Below are 21,064 nucleotides of genomic sequence, written 5' to 3'. Positions count from 1 at the left end.
GGAATGCTGCTTTACAGACCACAGGAGAAATCTCTCAAACATGCCCCAGATTGAGTGCTTATTTGGTGAGCCAAGTCACAAGTCCCTTCCTCACTTCTTACTTATATTGTGCCCTAAAACATTACAGAAGAATGAAGAAAAGATTTAAGCCCTTAGAAGAGAGGGCAGAATGACATGAACCAAGATTTCATTTGAGGACCAAGTATTCACTCTCCTCCTCCTCTTTGGATAGTGAATGCACTTAACAGGAGAGTAGAACACACATATGACTGGGTCCTTCCCTAAAAAGACAAGACCTATTTTTGACATACTCCTGCTCCACATGCCTGTCTCAAACTCTTTTTACTCTTACACCTTCCTTGCCTCCGCAGAAAGACAACTGAAACGAGTGTAGTCAGAAAGACCTCCAAAGTCTGGTTTGATTTTGACACTAAATCTCCCCTTGACGTCTCACAGTGGCACAGTATTGCCAATAGATTATAGGGTTGCAGCTATTTTCTATGCAGGAGAACACACAAAGGAACCCCCACCAGCCCTAGCAGCACTCTCAATCAAATAAAAACCCTTTAGCTTCCTGTTGCAGTGCTTTCTCTAGATTCATGTATATTTTATCAAAGTTACATGTAGTTCTGATACTTGTTTCTAAAGTGCTTTACTATGAATCCCAAGATGCACTGAAATGCGGCAGTGGCCCTTTTTATAAAAATCAAGGTTAGAGAAAAAATGAAATGGCTTGGCTCCGTAACATGTAATAAGAGCAAATTCTGCTCAACAGGCTTCTATTGATATAAATAAGCAGAAGAAACACAAACATACATCTATATGAAATCATTTCGCTCCTTGTAAATGTACCTTGGGAGCAGCAGGAACAAAGAGGAGCTCCGCAGTTTCACCTCTCATAATGAAGGTCCTGCAATGATCTAAAGCATTTTTTTTTTCCAGAAGTGCCTTTATGAGCCAACAGAGAAGTCAACAGAGAAGAGCTATACCCTCAGTGGTAACCAATTACTGTGAAGATAGTTAAAAACAATCTGGAATAAGAAACAAAACAAAACAAAACAAAACTGCTTGTATTTGCCAGTTGGTATTTTTGCCTTTTTTTTTTTTTTTTTTTTAATTTCATGTCCTAAGTTAAGCTCTGAGGAAAAAAGAATGCAATGATCTTTTCAGAAGAAAGGAGTATGTATTTTTAAAAATGCATTTCATGACTCCTTTGTCTTTCAGGCATTTGCAAATTTTAGATCAAGAAGGATGGACAGAAAGCATGTTCTGGCTACAGTGTAATAAGGCATTTAGGTTGAAATCAGTAGGAGGCAGCACAGTGGAGGGGTGATTAAAAAAAAAAGAATTAATTTTGGATGTAATAAAGCTTTAGTACTTACAGCTGTCCTCTTCTTCAGTAATACATTTCACAACATAACAGGCATAGATGAAGCCCGCCAGCTGAAACAAAATGTAATAGTGTTAGATATAAAGGAAATACAATAGAAAAACAAGAGTTCATTTCAGAAAGGCAACAACAGAAACAGAAATAAAAAAATTACCAGACTCTGTTTGATGAGGTAATGACAATTCTTCACAACAGTTTGGTAATTTTAATTGGAAATAGTCAGAGGAATTTTACGTCTTTCTTGAAAAACACTCCCTTTAATAAAATTCCCAAAAAAATGATCAAAAATTTTCTGTGTCCAAATTGCCTTCTTTTTAATTATTGAAAACCAGAAAAACAAATGGGTCATTGGACAGATGGACTTTTAGGCACTGAAAATGTAATTATTTCTATTAAAATTTGTTGTCCAACAAAACCTACCCTCTAGTAGAACTGGTTTTAGCAGAACCTTGCCAGTTAAACTGGGGACAAATTCAGTGCATTTGTAAACCAGCTTTAAAGTGATATTTTATCACTTGAAATTAGGGCTGTGGATTAGTGGGGCTTGTTTCTGTATCTGCAATAACCCCTGAGCCTCAAGACATATCTAGCCCTTTCGATAGGTCTGGATGTGTTTACAACAGTGTCTCATGCTGCAGCTGGCAAATTTGTATCTCGTTCCCTTCATTCCTCTCCTCAGAGCATACCTAGAAGTGAACTGTAAACAGAAGCAACAGGATTTAAGAAAATGAAAATCTGGAGCGGTTCTCCAGTACCATGGCAGATTGCTTATCTTACACTATTCCCTGAAAAAATGAAAAAAAGGGAACAAATGGCCAACATCACACATGGCATGGGTCAAGTGTCATGTGAGTCCCCTGCTAGCCTCTCCACCACATTGACATCACTGAGAAGTTATACCAGAAGCAACAGAACAAAGGCTGGAGCAGCAGCATGTGCTGCGTGTTGCATGCTTTAGACAGCTTCCCTTACATGTAGGTCTGCAGAGTTTTCTCTATGGATTGCCAACAAGCTGGTTTTTATCCTTTAGCTCATCACTGAAGTTGGCACGGTAGGACGTCAAAAGAATTCAGGTTGTTTGATCTCTTTGTAGTGGAAAGTGAGCTATGCTGTCAAAAAGTGTTATTCTGTACAGGTCACCCCACAGAGATATTTTCACGAGCTGCAAAACCAACTGCAGACTTTGGGAATTAGCTCCCTGAAGCCTAAATGCTTCAGCCAGGACTGAGCTCTCTGTGTGCATGGTGCAAAACCCATGATCTCTGACTGAAGGGAATGATGGTCTTAATTTCAGTCAAAGTAATCAGTGGGTCAGATATTAAAAAGGGTGATATCCAGGAGATGACCATGTATTGTTATGAATGCTGTTACTGCAGAGTTTTTTTTCGTGAATCTCAGGCACATCAACAGTCATTGAAGTATTCTGGGTTCTTAGCGCTCTTAAAATTACTTGTATACATGAAATACAAACAAATCCATTCTGTTTCCTAGTGGTTTCGTACTCGAGGCAGTGAACATGCCTGATTTGCTCAAGCTCTTACACAGGTCTTCTTAGTATTTCTGACAGTTTCCTATGCAGAAAGCTCTCCATATCTATGAATGCTGTCTTCTAACATCTGTATGGGTGAGAGACGGCTGAAGGAAAAAAAAGAAAAAAAGGCCAGCCCCAAGACTTTTCTTAAAAGATCAAGAATTGATTTGGAGATCACACTTCAGCCAGCATAGATGGTGTCTGCTAACAGCTTAAGTTCCTGTTGGGAGCCCAGAAGCTGCATTACAACAGAACCAAATCATTAATTTTGTCATTTATTATAAATCTGCCTCATAGTGCTGCTGGGAAGATTTTACACCTGGGAAGGATTAAATATTCACCACTGGACACAAAGAACACACTGTACCAAGAACAGTGGCATTCAGCTAATATCAGCATTTCATCTCTGTTGTATTGGATCACTCTTTCCTTTGGTTTCTTGGCTTCCAGACAGAGGGCTAATTTGCTCCCCTGACCTATGTCTTGCATAACCCTATTGACTTCAATGACATTACATGAGGTTTAACTCAGCAAAAATTAGGCCCAGAAATGTTGTTCATAAATGACTCTTGGATGTGAACTCCAGCTTAAGAGTTTATCTGTTCTCTTTTTACAGACCATTAGATCCAAGATAGCTGAATAGTTGCATCTCTAGTAGATCACAATAGTAAAGCTTTTCTTGTGATACAGTTCAATACTTTAATTCTTGCTAAAACATCCCAAGTTTACATGTTATTAACTAAACTTCTCTCACAAAGCACAGAAAACAAACAGTTTCACGAACTATGCTTACAGCTGATCTTTTAATTGTATTCAGTCACATCATTTAAATGTCTAGGGAACTCCTTTGATATATAAGTAAATCCTACAGCATTTCATCAGATGAGCTTGCTGATTAAAAGAGTGCCTTAAAGCTAGAAATTGTTCTGTTCTAAATACAATTGGAAGTTTGTTTCCCATGAGATAATCAGAGTTCATAAAATAAACCTCCCCTTCTCCCACATTTATCCAGCTCTCTCCTTGGTACACATAATAATTTTGTTTTAATTTGAACATCACATTTGTTTTTTAGTTTTTATCTTTTTTTTTAACCAAGCAGTTTATTAGTTCTGCTCCAGTGACAGGCATTGAAGATTTATCTTCTAATTGCATCAGCAGTGGAGGGCATTCACTGAGAGCTGAGGTTCAGCATAGAAAGTATCAGTGTTCATTTTGAGGATGCTAAATGGCCTTAGCCCATGGTGACTACCGAGACCTTTGGGCTGGAGACCAGGAACATGCTTCCTCTTTGGTGGACTCAGACTTCTTGTAGGAAGGGTGCAGCTCATTTATGCACACAGCAGAGATTACTTGAGGATGAGTCAGTTAAAATCGTTAATAAATTTCCACATGGATGAAGGGCTTTCACAAAATTTACCACCTTTGTTACAGTGCAAGATGTGTTTCTTTGACCATGTTTCTCTAAGAAAAACACATTGTAATGTACCTAAGTAGAGAAAAAAAATCCAAACAAAATGCTCCACAGATCACACTTCTCCTCCTGGAGAAGAAGGTGAGAGGAAAAAAATAAACAACAAAGCAAACCCAAATGATAGAGGTTAGTCACACCACTTAATATAATCCTGGGAAGACCTCAAACGCAGCAGTGCTGAGTGCAGTATGAGGCTTAAATAGAGTCTTCCTGATTCAGTATCCCAGGAAGATTTTTGTCTTATGTGAAAAGGAAGGGAATGAGTCCTCAGAGGTAAAGAAGAGAAGGAGCTGGACCATGTCAGAAAATCAATTTAAAACTAGGAAATCAAGCTTGAAAATTCTTGTTGCTTTGCATACTTTTTTTTTTTTCCTTAATGTTTATTAACCAAGCTTTCCTTTACAAACCATGTAGCAATAAAAAGGAATAGGTGCAACAAACAGAAGATTGGATCTGAATCCCAGACCCATCGAGATTAGGTGTCAACATCTGTCCTGTTCACATTTTAATGTTGTAGTATGAGCCTCCAGAGGAGAAGGAAACATTAACAACACTCCTGCTCATTTATATATATAGTGATTAGTGCATGCATGCTTTTATGAACCTCATTTTCTGCAGCTTGAAAAAATCTGCTTTTTACAACTTTTCCTGATAAGTCCATATGAGAGTATAAATGAACTCTGCTCTTTCTAAAAGTGACTCATTGTCCATCTCTGCACCAGCTCTCTGGGTGTTACTTTGATGGCATCTGGTGACCATTTTTACATATAATGATCTCAAACACTTTTTATTCTTGATAAAACCATAATTCCTTCTGCCAAGTAAAAAATGAAGCCAAAAAAAAGCTTAAAATAAATCAGCAATATAACAGCACTACCAAAGAGATTAATTGAAGAGATTAATTATGGAATGAGATGGCAATGAGATTAATTATGGAATCAAGTTAATACATCTTATTGCTTTATTATAGCCACACAAGGCAAACAAAAAAGTTGACAGAACATTCCCTACCCAAGTCAGTGATATCCTGTGATACTGCTAGAGAGCCTTAGCAGATCCTGAGTTTTCTGTGAGTGTCCTTTCAGACTTGCTCAAAATGTGAAGTACTGTGATCAAACTTAATCACAATCAGTATTGATCAAAATCCTATCTTACTATTTTTTCTCACTTCTTTAATGGAGATTAATGTTTTCTTACATTGCAAATAGCATTAGGTTTGTGAAAAAGACTATTATATGAAAACCCATAATTCCTGGTCAAGGCCACCACCTTTCCCTCTTTTAAAGCAATATCTATATAGATAATGATTAGCAGTAATTTTTATTAAGCTGGACACCTGAAACAAAAGAATGACAGCAAGAAAGAAACAGAAAATAAAAGTGAGTAAGATCCTAGCAGGATAAGATGATGGGGAGAATGCTCAAGATGAAGATGAATGAGTTAAGGGTTATGGAAATAGTATATGGTCTTGGCTTCACTGAATGAACATGTTTTATTCTATAACTGGTCTTTGTCAGGAGAAACGGACTTTAGACTTAAAAACCGACAAACCCATTGTGTTTTCCTATGAAAAGATGTTACAATATCTTCTGAAACAGCTGAGCCTTGTGTATTTGCTTTTCATTATTAAGTTTTTGCAGGATTATACAAACGCTGTGGTTTTAAGACCTTAGCAAAAAAAGTGCTAGTTCAAACAATAATAATGCAGAATTACAAGGAGGTTAATTTTGGCCCTGGAAACTTTATATTGCAAAGTTGTGATGTTACACACCTACCTATCTGATATATGCAAGATATGGATATGATATAGAGACATGTTTATACAGGATGAGCAACTGAAGAACCGGAGAATTACTATCTAGAAAGCTTCCAGTGTGTTGATTCTGAGAAAAATCACACTCCTCATTTAGCAGAAAAGGTGAGACATGGACCTTTCTCTCATTATCTGTAGAATTGTCAGTGTCATGTGGGTTATAAAGCTGCCCCCTGCAAAAATCTTTTCAAGCATGATTTCCCTGCCTGCAGCAGTGCCACATGGGCAAGGTAACATCATTGCTAGAGTTTAATATAAAACTCAAACTATGTTCCACAGAAACTGCTCTGTTGAGGTGCGCTTTTATTTGTGCCTACATTTAACATTATGAGAACTCTGTCATTCCTCCAAGTTTAACTATCTTTCATCATAAAAGGAGCATTGAAAAACTATTGATATCAGGCCAGATTCCTGATGGGGAATGCAGATTGTGTGGCCTTACAGTAATTTTTTTACAGAATTAACTGCCTCTGTGCTGGAAAGAACAATTCATTAGTACGGTCAGGTAGCTCTATTCCGTGAAATAAAATAATTGTTAAAAAAAGACAACATTAAATTACCATGTCCACAATAGTATCAAATGGGTAATCATGAAATTTAAAACCATACCAAACCAAAATCATCATTTCCTAGCCTATGTAATTGTCAAATTCTTTTTCTTTCCATTCTTAAGCTGAAAATTGCCCCAGAGGCTTTATTTTTTTTTTTTTTTTTTTTTTACCAGCAGGCACAGTAAAAACATGAATCATAGATACAGATAAATCTAGACACTTTGGAAAATAGAAGTGTGATAAAAATTGCATTTATTTCAACCAGTGCATCATAACCTTTTTTATATCAACTGTTCAGAAGCTGCTTAGCATAAAGTCTTTCTTATTTCTCAGTGGACTATTCAATATTTTGGAGATTTTATTTTTGAAAAAGCACTTGAAGATCACCATGAAGACCAGCTAGAATGTTTTCCTTTGGTATGCTGCTGGGTACTAGAGAGTCTTGTTCAGGGCAGCTGTTCCCTTAGTGTGTTCCCCGGCAAGCTTTTTCACCTGATGAATTGAAGAGACCACAGGGCACTGGAAATCACAGTACTGTGGCTTGTCAGATAAGAGCTGTGCAAACCTTTAATAAAGGTAGAAAGCCAGAGATACCTGTTTTGAAGCTGTATTACAGACACTCAGCTTGACCCAAATTTCCTGAAAGTTTAATGAGACTTTTCTGCAAATCTGACCTAAAACTTTCTACAAATCTTCCCTCTTCCTAGGTATTTCAGTGTGACTGATGCTTTTGATAACCACATGATATTTGGCACTTTTCCATGACTTAATCTCACAGCTAAAGAGTAGGATGTCCGTTTTCCCCTCCAGACATCAAAGAAAACTCAAAATATAGGGACTAGCAGCTTGTATGACATGGAACCAGAGATCTCTTATTGATGACCTCTGTGCGAACTGAACTGTATAGCATCTCGTAGATTCAGGATCAGTGCTGAACTTTGCATCCCTGCCCCCACAGGTGAAATGCCCCAGCTGAGACTCTGCTGGATTCCCTCAGGAAACTGATGCAGGTGTGTCTCAAGGGGCAGAAGGGAGGCCACAGCAGGATGACTTGCATTGATCCCAGATCACAGGTCAGAGCAACAATAGGGCTGGGAAGCCAGGGGGAAATTGTCCAGCAGCTGCATTCAGCAGGGACTGGGTGCAGCTCAAGTGCACATCTCTCAGTGCAGGCTGAAGGCATTAATGTTAAAAAAAAAAACAAAAACAAAAAACCCTTGTTACAATAAAAACTAGCAAAGTTCTAGTTTTTGCTTTTGCCTTTTTGTCGAATTGTCTTTGCTTTACATTTTCTCACTTGATTAGTGTTAAAGGATATATTTGGTTACATACTTTTGTTAATTCCATCAAACTGAGGCTATGGGAAGCCCTGAAAGTGGAAAAGTCTATTGCTCTGTTTCTTCTCATGGTGTAGCTCTGAAAGCCAACTTGTCATTGTTAGAACAGAGCTCTGGTTGTACAGGGGTCAACAGTGTGCAGTGACTGCTGTTCACATCAAAGGGATTTAGCCATTAGAGCCATGTATATTGGGAAAAATCACCCCATTTATTTTTAAAAGAAAACCAGCTGCCTCTATCCAGTCAGCAACAGCAAAACAACAAAACAAAGAATGAAGCTGAAACAACGACAATGACAACAAAAAAGCTTTAATATATGTATCATTCTGGTCATTCTGTTAATAGTAGGAATGGTTTATTAAAGCAAAAATGCATATGTGTCTGTATGTGGGCTTTGCTCTGAAGGTGTTATAGCAAGAAAACTTTTACGGAAAAAAACTTTGGACCTTTTTTCCCTCTTCTGGGAATGCTTTGCGGAGGTTTAATCATCTGGCTTTGGTATCTGACTGCCTTTGGCAGCAGTAGCTTTTCTTATCATTATGTCTGACTCTGTGCCACCTTTTCCAGACAGCCATAGGATTAGGATAAGAAAAACTGGTTCTTTATGTCACAGACCTCACAAAGCCACAGACTGCTCACAGCCCACCAAATGAATGCCTAGCATTTTAAATTGAACTGCATTTAATGAAACCGTTGATTATCAATGCTACTCACTCTTTCGAGGGACAGTGGGAAAAAATATGTGTATTTGAAGTTTGTGCAGATTGTATAGGGGGAAATATTTTGATGCTACAAGAGAACTCTGAATGCCTTATAAACAAACACATACGAGTGCTTCTGTTCAGTGAAAACCCACCCTGCCATGTTGAGGCACCCATATGGCAAGTGAACCTCGATGATGTGAGTGTGAACACCAGGACCTCGGATCTGGGAAACAGAAGCATTCAGTGGAGAGTGAGTAGAGGATGAGAAAGGCAGTAATATGTTGTTGTGTCTGCCAGTTTCTCAGAATTGTGGTCAACCATGAAAACCATAGCATAAAAGTTCAGAAAGGAAGCACAGGTAATTTGTCATTCTCCAACATTACCTGATAGATTAAGTTAGAGAAATGCTGTCACATAAATGGCAAGAGCCAAAACATTTCACCAGAGGTGAGACTTTCCAGTAACAACTAACTCTTTCCCTGTGATGCTGTTTATTTTCCCTGTGATGAACTGCTGTTTATTTGAAGGCTCTGATGGTGGTCGCAGGATCAGGAAGTTTCATGGTACATGACAGCTTAGGCACTACACTGGCTTCATGGTGGTGATCATGGTGTAACAGCCTAATAATGCTCTGATTGAAACGTTCCTATGATGGCTGGTGATGGTTATGTTGACAAGGCAGTTTGATGTACGGTATGCAAAGTGTACAGCCCAGCTGAAGCAGCTTTTCAGCAACCTGAACAGTCAAGTTAATTACTTTAACTTATGAAAAATAAAACCAAATAAGACATTGATAGGAAAAGCTCTAGGGGGTGTGATCTAGATGAATAGGGCCTGAAGTGATAAAACCTAAACCTTGATTGATTATTAAAATACATTAATAGTAATTTACAAGCACAGTGGGAATTGTGGACTAAACAGCAGAGGAGTAGACAGACTCTTTGACAGTGTCATCAGTAACAGAGCTGCCAAGAAGGTGACTAAGTCGGGGGAGGTTTTCCTGTGCTCTGTGGATGTCTGTGCGTGTGCACAAGATGGGAAGGTGGGATATCTGATAGGATAGCCTCTCTCTCTGGTAATGCATGTAAGGAAGGTGAGGAAGAATGAACTTAGCCAACTAGCTCCCTCAAGCCTCATGCTCTGGAGTAAGGAAAGAGAGGTATCTCAGTGAAAATACAAAGCAGACTGCATGGGGTGCTCCACATCATTGCATCTCCCTAGAATCTGTACATCTAGCAAATGCATTGCTTAGCACAAACATTTTGCTCTAGATGCAGAGTATAATAGCGTCAAGTGTCAGGGGGGTTTCAAGGTCAATAAAACCTCTTCCTGTGGCATCTAATGTTTAAAGCAACTGAACTCAGTTCATGTTTCAATGCTATTTTTCCTCTCAGCACTAGCCTATTGCAGGCTTTTTCCACCCTTGTAATCTATAATAAAAGATAGGTTTCAGTGCTACCTTTTCTATTCAGCAAAATCAGCTAAGCAGGCTTTGAAAAGCAAATGCCAAAGTGCTTTGTGAGACCTTTCCTGCAAAAGGAGAACCACTGGAGAGTTTAAAGGAATATCACAGCATGCAGCCTAGGCTGGTATGAAGAGCCATGCTCTCTAGAGCCTCCAAGCAGAAGGACAGTTTGAATTCCATGGCCAAAGGCACCTTCCCCCTTACAGCCCTTCTGCTGAAGGGCAGGGAATCACTTCTGTGTTTATTCAGCATGAAAATAGTCGTCTCCTTTGCCTGAATTGTAATAGCTTGATGGCAAAGGTCCCAGTCACTGCCTGGGGTGGCAGAAGACATATTAATAAATCCTACACTATGTGTGACCAAAAAAAACCTGATCCTTTTAGCTGAAGATTCCAGTAACTTCATATCACATGAGGCATTTTGGGGGGGATGACGAATTATGAAGAGAGAACATTCTCGGAAAGGCCGTGTCCTCAGAGTCAGTACCTCATTGCAGAGAGTTAAGTGGATGAGTTATATCTGACAGTTTATGAACCTTGTTAATGTAATGCAGTACCTGGGAGTGTGCCAGCCACGGTGATCAAGGAAGTCTAAATTAGACCTCTGCCATCGGCAGACATCAGATGCCCATTTAAAACTAAATGTTTCATCTGAACCAGGCACATCTCTCATCCTCTAAAGCAGTGATTATCAGCTTGAAGCTCTGAAGCTCTGCATGGATCTCAGTAGCTAGCATACATCTCTTACCTAGGTCTCAGTAAGAGGCTATTTAACATGCTGATGCAGAAGCTCCTCCGGTAGGAAGAGCACAAGCATCAGCAGTACTTTGACACGTTAGTCTTCATGAGAAATGTGAGCTTTGTGGGCTGCAGTTCTATCTCCTGTTTCAGGCACAGGTCACTCAGGGCAACTGATCCTGTGGCAGATTGGGATGCCTTGGTCCCTACAGGATAGGTGAGGGGAAGCTTCTGCGCCATCAGAGAAGGACAATCTCCATCCAGCCTCCACACTGGTAATGGACTGCAAGAAATGAGAGAAAAGGCCATAGACCTTTTCCTTCTGCTCTGGCAGCAGTGCACACAGTACCAACCATGCTGGTACAGCAGCTGTTTTCCTTCTTTGTCCCTGAAAATTCTCTGCCTTTCTTCTTGCCTCCAGAAGCTCCTGCTTCTGTGACGCAGAATGGTGCTCCCTGTGACGAGCCTCAAAACAGTGCAATGATTTTCCCCACCCCGCCCTTACAAAATTTGTAAAATGGAGAAAATAGTGTCTGTTTCACCAAGGCACTGTAAGTTTCCAGTCACCATTATGACTTATTGTTTGAGATTTTGGATAGAAAGCATGAACAGTGTTACAGTTATGTATTCTCTTCTACATTGTTACTAATCCATTATATTAGAGTACTCTGCAAAGAATAACAGCAATGTGTCAATGCTTTGTTTTTAATATTGTTTATATTTAATTTTTGTAGTTTTTTTTTTTTTTTTTAATTCTTAGGCTCAGCTCTGTCAGACAGTCTTTGTTAGATAGAGATTTTGAGTTATTGACTCGAACAGATGCACCAAGTCTTTGAAAAATAAATGATAGTGTTATATCCCACTGAGCATCAGAGAAGAAATGATTCTTAGATGTTTGGTTCCCCTACATCACCAGCTCAGTGCCAAAATTGAGAAGTATGATCTTATTTCATCTGGTTCCATTGTCTTGGCAGAATAAAGGGAAGGAAGGTTTATTTAATTGGCGAGACATGAGACAATGCAATACAACACTGTGCAACAGGTCCAAATTGCACAGACATCTTTGAAGACAGCCAAGATGTGCAGCTGCATAACAACACTAAACACAGTGTAAAGCCAAACCACATAATATTTAATGAGAAACTTTTTCCCTGGTTTCTTATATATCCACCGTAATTGGGCAAAGTTCTATTGATATCTTCAAAAATTAATCAAAGTGGTATAAGGGTTTTAGGGAAAATATGCATAGTGATTGAGACAGACCTCTCAGAAGAAGGAACAAAAAATGTCTTGTTGCAGGACAGTTCTAATCATGTTTCAAAATCAATAGCTTTCATCTGGAATTTTGTCTGTGATTTAGCCCCTTTTCAAATATCCAGATACATGATCTTAGTCAGCAGCAAAGTCGTACCTACTAGGAAGCATCAGTAGAATATTCCAAAAAAAGATGAAGATGATTAATTGCAGTATAACGCACTGGAGAACTGATTGGAGAAAAATGATCCAGTATTTTAAGGCATGAAGTCTGTTGTTAAAGGGGAAGGAAGTGTTTCTAGCAAAGATGGAAAAAGAAACCAGGAGCTTGAGTGTACACAGGCATGCTGAGCTGCCCTTCATTTTTCACTGGTACCCTAATGGCAGAGTACATAATCTAATGTGAATAACAAAATACTGGAAATTAGGAGACATGTCCACAACTCTCTGCTTACATCTTCTTTACATCTCTGTTACATCACCTTAAACCATCTATTGACACAATAAGAGACACTACAGTTTGTCCCCATGTCTAGATATGTATTCTGGTAGAGCATGAAGACATTCTGCTTCATCAAAACCCATTGGTAAAGAGGTTAAGTCAGTTATTTGGAATGACTGTATGATTATCAGGTCAATAGCTACTAGGGAATTGCAACATTACTGAGCTAGGATATTTGTTTCTGAAAAGTAGACAAACCGGGTATCTTCACTAACCAGTTAGTGTCAGCATCCTCATCTTTCCTGGTGCCATTGTGTATCTCACAACTGGAGCACCCAAACTTTACCTTAATCATCTGAAATGTAACATATTCAGCAAATATAATTCCTGAATACCTTTGCATTGCTAGATAAACGTTGAAATAGGTCTCTGTTAGAAGGCGTGAAGACAGAATCTGAAAAAGTGTTGATGATTCTGTGTGGAAAAACTTTGCTCTGAGCTAGTGGGCAGCTCTTACCAGCTACTTTGGACTTCTGCCTTCCGCAGTGACAAGTTGCCAGAGATGATAATTGAAGCAAAAATATGTATGTCCTGCTGTTACGAATCACTGTGAAAAGTGATTACTCCTATCGGCCATGTATTTGGAAGAAACTAGCAATTCATTTTATCAAATTCTGCTCTGTTATTTAGACAAAAAGTTTAGCAAGTTCTTCCACATTTATACCTCCATAAGAGAAAAAAATTGTGCAGAGATGGCAAGTATTTTATATAAAGTAAACCTGACACAGGAATCCATTTATAAATTGACCAAGGAACTTATGACCTCACTGATGACCTTTACATGCAGAAGTGCATGAATGAATTTTGAAAGCAGGATTTGAGAGCTTTTGACAAAATTTTATCTTTTATAAGCATCTATCAGTTTAGCCATCTATTTTATCCTATCTGATAGTAAGGACTACACAGCAATAGTTGTTTTTTGTCCACACAGACAAAGTCAAGAAAATGCCAATTAAATCATAACCATTCTTGATAATCCTAGCTAATCAGGTGAATAGACCCTGAAACTTTTTGCTGGGGAGGAAACAATTGTATTTTAACAATTCTATCCCAATTATTCTCTATTACTTTGTTAAATGTCATGCACATCACTGGGAAGGTTATTGTAATTCTGAAGATATGTATATATTGTTTGATCTAAGATTTAAAATAAACGACCTTATCTTTGTGGAAGGTTCTTGTTACAGTTGAGCTAAACTTTCATAAACTCATAGATCTGTTTGATTTTTCACTCATGTTTAGTGGAGTAAAACACAAACACTATCTTTTGAATGCTCAAGAAGGAAACACAGTTCTTGGAAAATGTACAGTACAGTATTAGTGGGCAATAAATCGTCAATTTGCAGTAACACAGGTCTGCAGCATGAACACAGAAAAGCACAAGGTATAACACATTAGGTATGCAAGTCCACTGGAAGGCCAGAGACATTGTAGAATAAATTTAGAGTTATAGAAAATGGAGGAAAAGAAAACTGAGACTGAAAACCAACATTTTCCACAAATGCCAAAGCATCCAAACATTTAGTGAACAGGGACTGGAGTGGAAGCACGCCTTAATAGAAATAAAAGGTACAATTTGCAAGATTTGACCTATGAACATGCTATCCAAATGAATGAGATCCTTTACTTGGATGTCGACAGACCAGAGTTGACACAGGTCCAATAATCAGGTCTCTGTTTCCCAAAGAACTGAAGTAGATCCAGTACATTAATTATACTGAAGAAATAGGTTAAAACTAAAGTTAAAAATGTCAACAGACTTCAAACCCCAAATTTTTTAGGGCAGAAACATCTTATTTTCGAAAGTGCTACAGGTTGGGTCTAAATGACCATTTTGTCTAGTCTCCATTTGAATGACTGGGAACCTGGTTGAGACAAGCATGGCTTAGCACGTTTGCCTAGACTGTTTTTTCTGTGGAAACCGGGACATCAGAAGGGAAGAGATAAATGTGTGCTTAGGTCTGAGCTCATTCTGGGCATATGAGAGCAGAAATCTTTTTTTCACAGCTTTCACAGTTCTTTGTTCACATTATCAGATGCCTGGTGTTCCACTGAAAGCAGCACATTTGCAGAGGCAGGTGCCTGTTTATGTGCCCGGAAAGCCTGGGTGGTCACAAGTTTCTCATTAAAAACCCACAGAATGGCCACTGAAGGCGTAATTCCACTATAAGGTGTTAGACTTTGAGCTTAATATGTGCCTGATTAGCTGGTGCTTGCCTCTGAATTGCATTCTGATCTTCAGCATGCAGCAATCTAGCTATGAAGGAAGACTTTAAAGAACTGGGCAGCAAACAGATGTGAAGTTCTACTGGTGTTCAGAGACATGTTAATCGCATGATTCATGAAGTTATCTATTTTGTCTGGAGGATGGCATCTAGCACAAAAGTCTGCTCTGGGATCCTTTTGTTCCTCATTCTGATCATTTGGCCAAGCCATCCCATGCAACTTCAACATGGAATCTGGATAATGACTTCTAAAGCATCTGATTTTAATATGACAGAGTCATCCTAACTCTCCTCTGTGTTCTTTTGGACACACCCTTCCAAATTCCTTTTAGTATTCTTTCTAGGTCATTATATTTCAGTACCATATATGACAGTCCTGATGATGGCATATTTTTTCTTCATTCCTATATTGATTTACTTGATCTTGAGGTCTTATTGAGTACACTAGGAAGTGCAGTTGGCTTCATTGTCCTTGCTGCTGCCTCATCAGGCACAGTCTTTCACCACTGAGGTTCTTACCTGATAATATTTTTGTTCAATCAGTTTAGGGTCATCATTTGCATCTTTCACATACAGGCTCTCATTATCTATAGCTTCTTCACACTGATATTGGTTTTGACATGTTATTATGGCAAGGTTCTGTATTCTAATATAATATTTTTTGTCTTACATAGGTCAACTACTGTGTTCTCTGCTATCAGGCAGCAACAATCATGGTCATATAGTTTCTATTAGCCATCTATCTAGTGAATTCTTGTGCTATTTCCATCAATTCCATTTTTACCCCAGTCACCCACTACATTACATGTGGACAGACATAATCTAGTCACAAGTACACTGTGGTGTTGAACAGTAACAGTATTTAGATCTAACCTTAATGTAACATGTTGTTTGAACTTAATGACTGTGGTACACATACTAACTTTGAAATACTTTCCAGTTATACCACCTTTGTAACAAATCATACACTTTTCCAAAAACAGTAAGGTAATATCAAGGCAAGCTCTGTGCTTAGTGAGGGATTAATGGAATAACAATGTGTTGATGTTTCTTTTAAAAGCCAAATATTCTTGCTTGCTTTTTCCTTTGTGATATAGTGGAATGACCATGATAGAAATGTCAGACCTCAGTTTTGCCCTCAAGTTTCACTTGATCAGCATTATTCCAACCGCTTCTGAAATTTTCCCCTCCAGAATCACCAATATAATTGACAACAATTAAAATTATCTTCCTTTTTCCCCCATGATTGTGAAAACTAATGGTGCCCTGTGTAGTCATTGGTGAGAGACAGGCACCTATAGAGTGAACAAATATTCCCAACTATTTCAGGCATATAAATAATCTAAATCAAGTTGGGATGAATCTTGTCTATTTTTCTCCACAACTGGGAAAGAAGCCTCATGCTATCTAGATTTGGCTAGATACTAACTTTTAGACAGCTGAAGCATGGTGATTTGAGGTTAATCCTACTCTAGCAGAACAAAGTAGGAGGTTCAGAGTTTCTGTATTGCCTGCAAGAGTCTTAAAAATCAAATGAACTTAGAATATCAAAGACTAGAGAACTGACACTCCTTCAAATCAATCTGAACCTCTTGTTATTCCAAGTACGAACAAATAAAGTGTTTGAGCACAGAGAGGTGGGAAAGCCTGGCTCACAGATGGGGTGCCTGTGGAGTATTGACTCCAGACCTGTGGTTCATATCGTGAAACTAGTTCAATGTGCATTACCAATTTCACACTGAGTTTAAACAGATAGTGTGCTCTGTGGTTATTTATATGGGGACTCTGAGTCTAAATGAGAACGTTAGATTTTGTCTGTATTTGACAGTGGTGCCACTCACACTAGTTTTCAAAACATTTTTTGATGTCTGCACACCAAAAAGGATTTTGAAAAAATGGAGAAGGTTCTAAGAAGAACCGTGAGAATGATTAGAGGGATAGGAATATAAGTAGCTCACGAAGTAGGGAGGAGATAAGCAGGTTAGCTAAGCAAAGGAGATTATATTTCATCACAAATCATAAAAATAGGAAGCAAAATATTGCTAATGACAGGATGCTGCATTTTCTCTGATAAATGTATTGTAAGCATCTGGACTGAAAAGGAGAAGTGTAGACAAGGAAGAAAGCTGAAGGTAAAACTTAACAACAGTTGTGATGAGCTTTCCATCATGGAGCATTTTAAGATCAAGATTAAACATATTTTTAACTGTAGTTCAGGCAGGAATTAATTCAGGGAATCTTTATGTCCTGTGTAATGTAGGAGGTCAAGCTAGATAACAGCATTTTCTTTGGGCTTCATGAGTTGTGACTCTAATATGGTTCATGCAGTATTGGTACACAACAATTTTAGTATCTAGTAGTATTTGTGAAAGAAATTAATTCTGAAAATGGGGAAAAATGAACACTTTGCTTTAGTGGAAGAATAGCAGAGAAACCTATAGTGATAGGAAAGCATTTGCAATTAGTATGTAGCTCACTTAGGTACAGTGGAGTACAATTACCTTCAACTGTATTATGATTTCCTTTACTATTTTCTTCTTCAGTAAATTAACTTCAACTTTCACATTCAGTAATAAGTAGCATGTTGCATATTACACCATTTTTACTACACCTAATTCACTAGATATGTAATTTGCATTGCTATTTGTATGTGCTGAATTAAATTCAAAGAATCCCAGGAGAGGAGTAACCAACTTACTCTAGACCTTGGTTTAATATTTAATATGGAAATATGGGGAAAGAAGGCACACCACAAAAGCTTCAACCCTTATGTCAGGAATTGCACTGAAATCTCCAAAGAGGAAGAAAATAATATCTTAAAATATACCTCTGAAACAAAATGTAGAGGATTTAAAGAAGATGAAGAACACCTGGGAGTGTTAATATAGTGTTAATATAGGGCAAAGAGAAGAGAGTGAGGGAACATGTCACCTTGACTCCTTCTTTTACTGCTTCCTTTTCTTTTAGTTTTTCATATTTTACAGAGCATAATCATCCTGACTCCTCTATTCTACAGAGGGCTGTGGATTAGTATGAAATGTGCAGAGGGACGAAATTTCAAAATAAGCATTGTACGGCCGGCAGAAGGTTGCCTGAGGCAAACACAGCTCCTCTCCACCAATCACCATATAACCCATGTGCCAGGCATTTGCCCTTATGAAAAGATCAGGTGCAGAGACTGAAGGCTACGAGTACACTGGGGCAGGACACCGCTGGTGGAGACCTCCCTCATCAGCAAGTGGCCTTCATGAAATGTATTAAAAGAAGTGAACTGTAGAGATAGCAGTGACAGAGAGTTGTACAGTGACATAAATCAAGTCGCTCATGGAATAAGACTACACTAATGAGGCAGAGGCACTGCACTGCCTAAAGAACTGGAAGTATTTTATCTGAATAAACTAGAGCACATTATTGGGACCTGGGTAATTAATGATGCATGGCAAGATACTCTGGCTGTGGCTATGTTGTGAAACAGGAAAGGGCCATGGGCCAGTCTCTTTCTTCAAGGCCAAATTGTATAGGCTGGCTGATGTCCATAGCACTTTGGTGATGCTCCAGCACAGGGGCTGTGTGCAGGCTGTGTAGCACTTAAGTGAGTCTCCTATGAGTCCTATGTGGTGGGACTTACAGCTCTCAGGCAATACCATCTTCTCTTTTTTTCAGCTCAAAACATCTGAAACTATAAGGGCTGTGTCACAGCCCAACAGAGCGAGATTTTTGCCTTCTATACAGTTGCTGTACCATAAAATGGCTGTGTCATATCACACCCATTCAAGTTTTTCTTATAGTGAAGGTGGCAAGGCAGAGAAGAGATAGAAAATATTCTTGTTTGATTTCGATGTCTTTGTTGAGATGTTCCCTTCCTTTCATCTTATCCTTAACTCTGCAAACTATTACGGGACATAGAACTGAGGATTGTGTTGTGTCTCTTGGATGTAGCGGGAAGGTATGGGGGGCTGCCTGAGGGATCTAAACACCTGGGGATAACACTGGGAAACTGCGTAAGCCTGAAGGAACTAAACATGGTGCTGTCTTAACCGTCCTGTCTTTTGGGAGAGGTCTCTGTAAGGACCGATCATTTCCAGAAATGTGTGCAAGTGCTGTCATAGAAATTGCTTGTGGGAGTACTCAAAACAGAAGCAGGGCATAAGCTGAAAAATAAGTAATGTAATTTATCAGGAGTCTAATGCCTGAATGCTCTCTCTGGCCCTCTCTTATTATGAACATAGATGTACCCTACAAGCACACTCACTTAAGCCTTTCAACACCTGTGATCCAAAGGGTTGCCAACATACTCAAAACACATAGCATTAGTATGATGATTATTATTACTATTATTCTGCAAATCCCCCCACTTACAGTAATATTTACTTTCCGGAGACAGCCTTGCTGAGATAAATGGTCTCCTGAATACTAATACAAACTAGTGCAAGTAAGTGCTACACAACTGGGACCAGTCAGATGGGTGAAGGGCCTAGCTTCTTTTCACATTTTTCCACTGACCACATTTGAGATCTTCTTTGCATCTGTGTAAGGATGTATCTTTCCTCTTGGTTGGAAGTTAGGTCTCCAGCATTTGCATTCACCTTACTCTGCGAGCTGTTAATTCATTTGTACTGTGCATAAAATAGATGGTGCTCCGTATAAATTGTAGTATTTCCTCCACTTCTTTTTTTTTCCAGGGATACTAAGATGTCCTTTCAGACAGCCTTTTGCTTCCCCTGCCACTTTTCAATAGAGGATCTAAAAATGGTGAAAGTACTTGCTAGATATTTGCTGTTTTAAAATGTTTTTCTGTAGAGGATATATGTGTGTGTGCACACATATGTATGTGCACATGTGTGAGAAGTAGGACAGATTTTGGTGTGAAGAGATGGGCCATACTTGTTGCTTCATTCTGCCTGCTTCTTACAGTTAATGAGTTCCTATATACAGGGAATGCATTTTCCTCTTCAGACTAACTGTGGTGAAAAAGATGTTATGGGAAAAACAGCCTGACAACATCTAGTCATCACTCTTTAAAGGTTCTAGTATCATGGCACACCAATATTAAACATTGATGTCATCTAGGCTTTATGTCCAGCTTTAGTTTAGTAGCTAGTTAGGTAAATATTAAAACACAGGGTCAAGGAAAGCTCAGTATATACAGTAGCATTAAAAAAAAAAAAAAGTTTCCTGCTGTGTTTGCTTGATATTTCTGTCCTTACTATGGAGAAAAATGTAAATGGATGTGACACAGGCATTGTATGGAACTGAAAGAGTGCATCAGCAGAAAGCTGAACACACAAAATGATATAGCAACTTCTTGAACCACTTGTAAGATCCAAATTACCTACAGTAAAACCTGCGTAGTAGAAGCTGGTCTGTATGTAGTACCAATTGTCCAGCTCTTCATCAGAACTGATAAATACGAACTGTCTTTCCAACATGCACCTTCAAGTCAACAAAAATAAATAATTCAAATGAATTTATTTTTTTTTTTTCCATCCACATAAGCCAAGGAGTTTACCACAAGGTTATAGCAGAGTAGCAGCTAACTTATTACCTCCCTTTCTAAGTGGGGAATGGGAGATAGGGTGATATGAAGCAGTTTAGCAGCAGGTCACTGCATCCTCCTACTCAGAGCAGAATTTAAGAACACAGGCTCTAAGTCTGACTCAGAGACTACTTTTCTGTGTAATTTCAGGTACAAATAAATTCTCTATCAGCAAAATTGGAACTCATTAGTACCTGGTACTCAGCCAACATTTAATTCATCAGACCTGAAGGAAAAGAAGGTCTTCTAAGGGGAAACCTGGAATATTTTAGAAATACACTGGTAGTTGAGCCTATTATTTAACTATGAGTTTTCTACCATACACATGCACACCTGAGTTTGCAGCAGCTCTTTCTCATTTATGTTTGAGCTTCATGCACTCATCATTACCTTGATTTTACCAGTTTACACACAGTTCTGCTGATAGCATCATATATCTAAGACGTCTCTCATCACACCCTCTACTCACTCTGAATTCACTGTATTCTGTAACAGGCATTTCCCCCCACCAAAAAAAAAGAGAAACAAAAAAAGCAAATTGCTTTTCT

General features: G+C 38.6%; 1 protein-coding gene across 2 annotated transcripts in view; it reads right to left on the bottom strand.

The window, feature by feature from the left end:
* NKAIN2 (sodium/potassium transporting ATPase interacting 2) overlaps window positions 1-21,064 on the bottom strand; it is a 547,535-nt gene that overhangs the window by 28,942 nt on the left and 497,529 nt on the right. The window contains exons 5-6 of one of the 2 annotated variants that reach the window (XR_010471338.1): window positions 1,383-1,443; window positions 853-1,031 (exon numbers count right to left, since the gene is read on the bottom strand). Coding sequence is in view for 1 of the 2 variants with exons in the window: in XM_065056828.1 (XP_064912900.1) it covers window positions 1,383-1,443 (61 nt within the window). In the remaining variant the exon portion in view is untranslated. The remainder of the gene's footprint in view (window positions 1-852; window positions 1,032-1,382; window positions 1,444-21,064) is intronic. The other variant, XM_065056828.1, reaches the window with a different exon arrangement.

This window comes from Columba livia, chromosome 3 (genome assembly GCF_036013475.1).
Source record: "Columba livia isolate bColLiv1 breed racing homer chromosome 3, bColLiv1.pat.W.v2, whole genome shotgun sequence".
Taxonomy (NCBI): domain Eukaryota; kingdom Metazoa; phylum Chordata; class Aves; order Columbiformes; family Columbidae; genus Columba; species Columba livia.
Note: the sequence above shows the minus strand (reverse complement) of the source record. Positions and strands in the feature narration are given on the sequence as shown.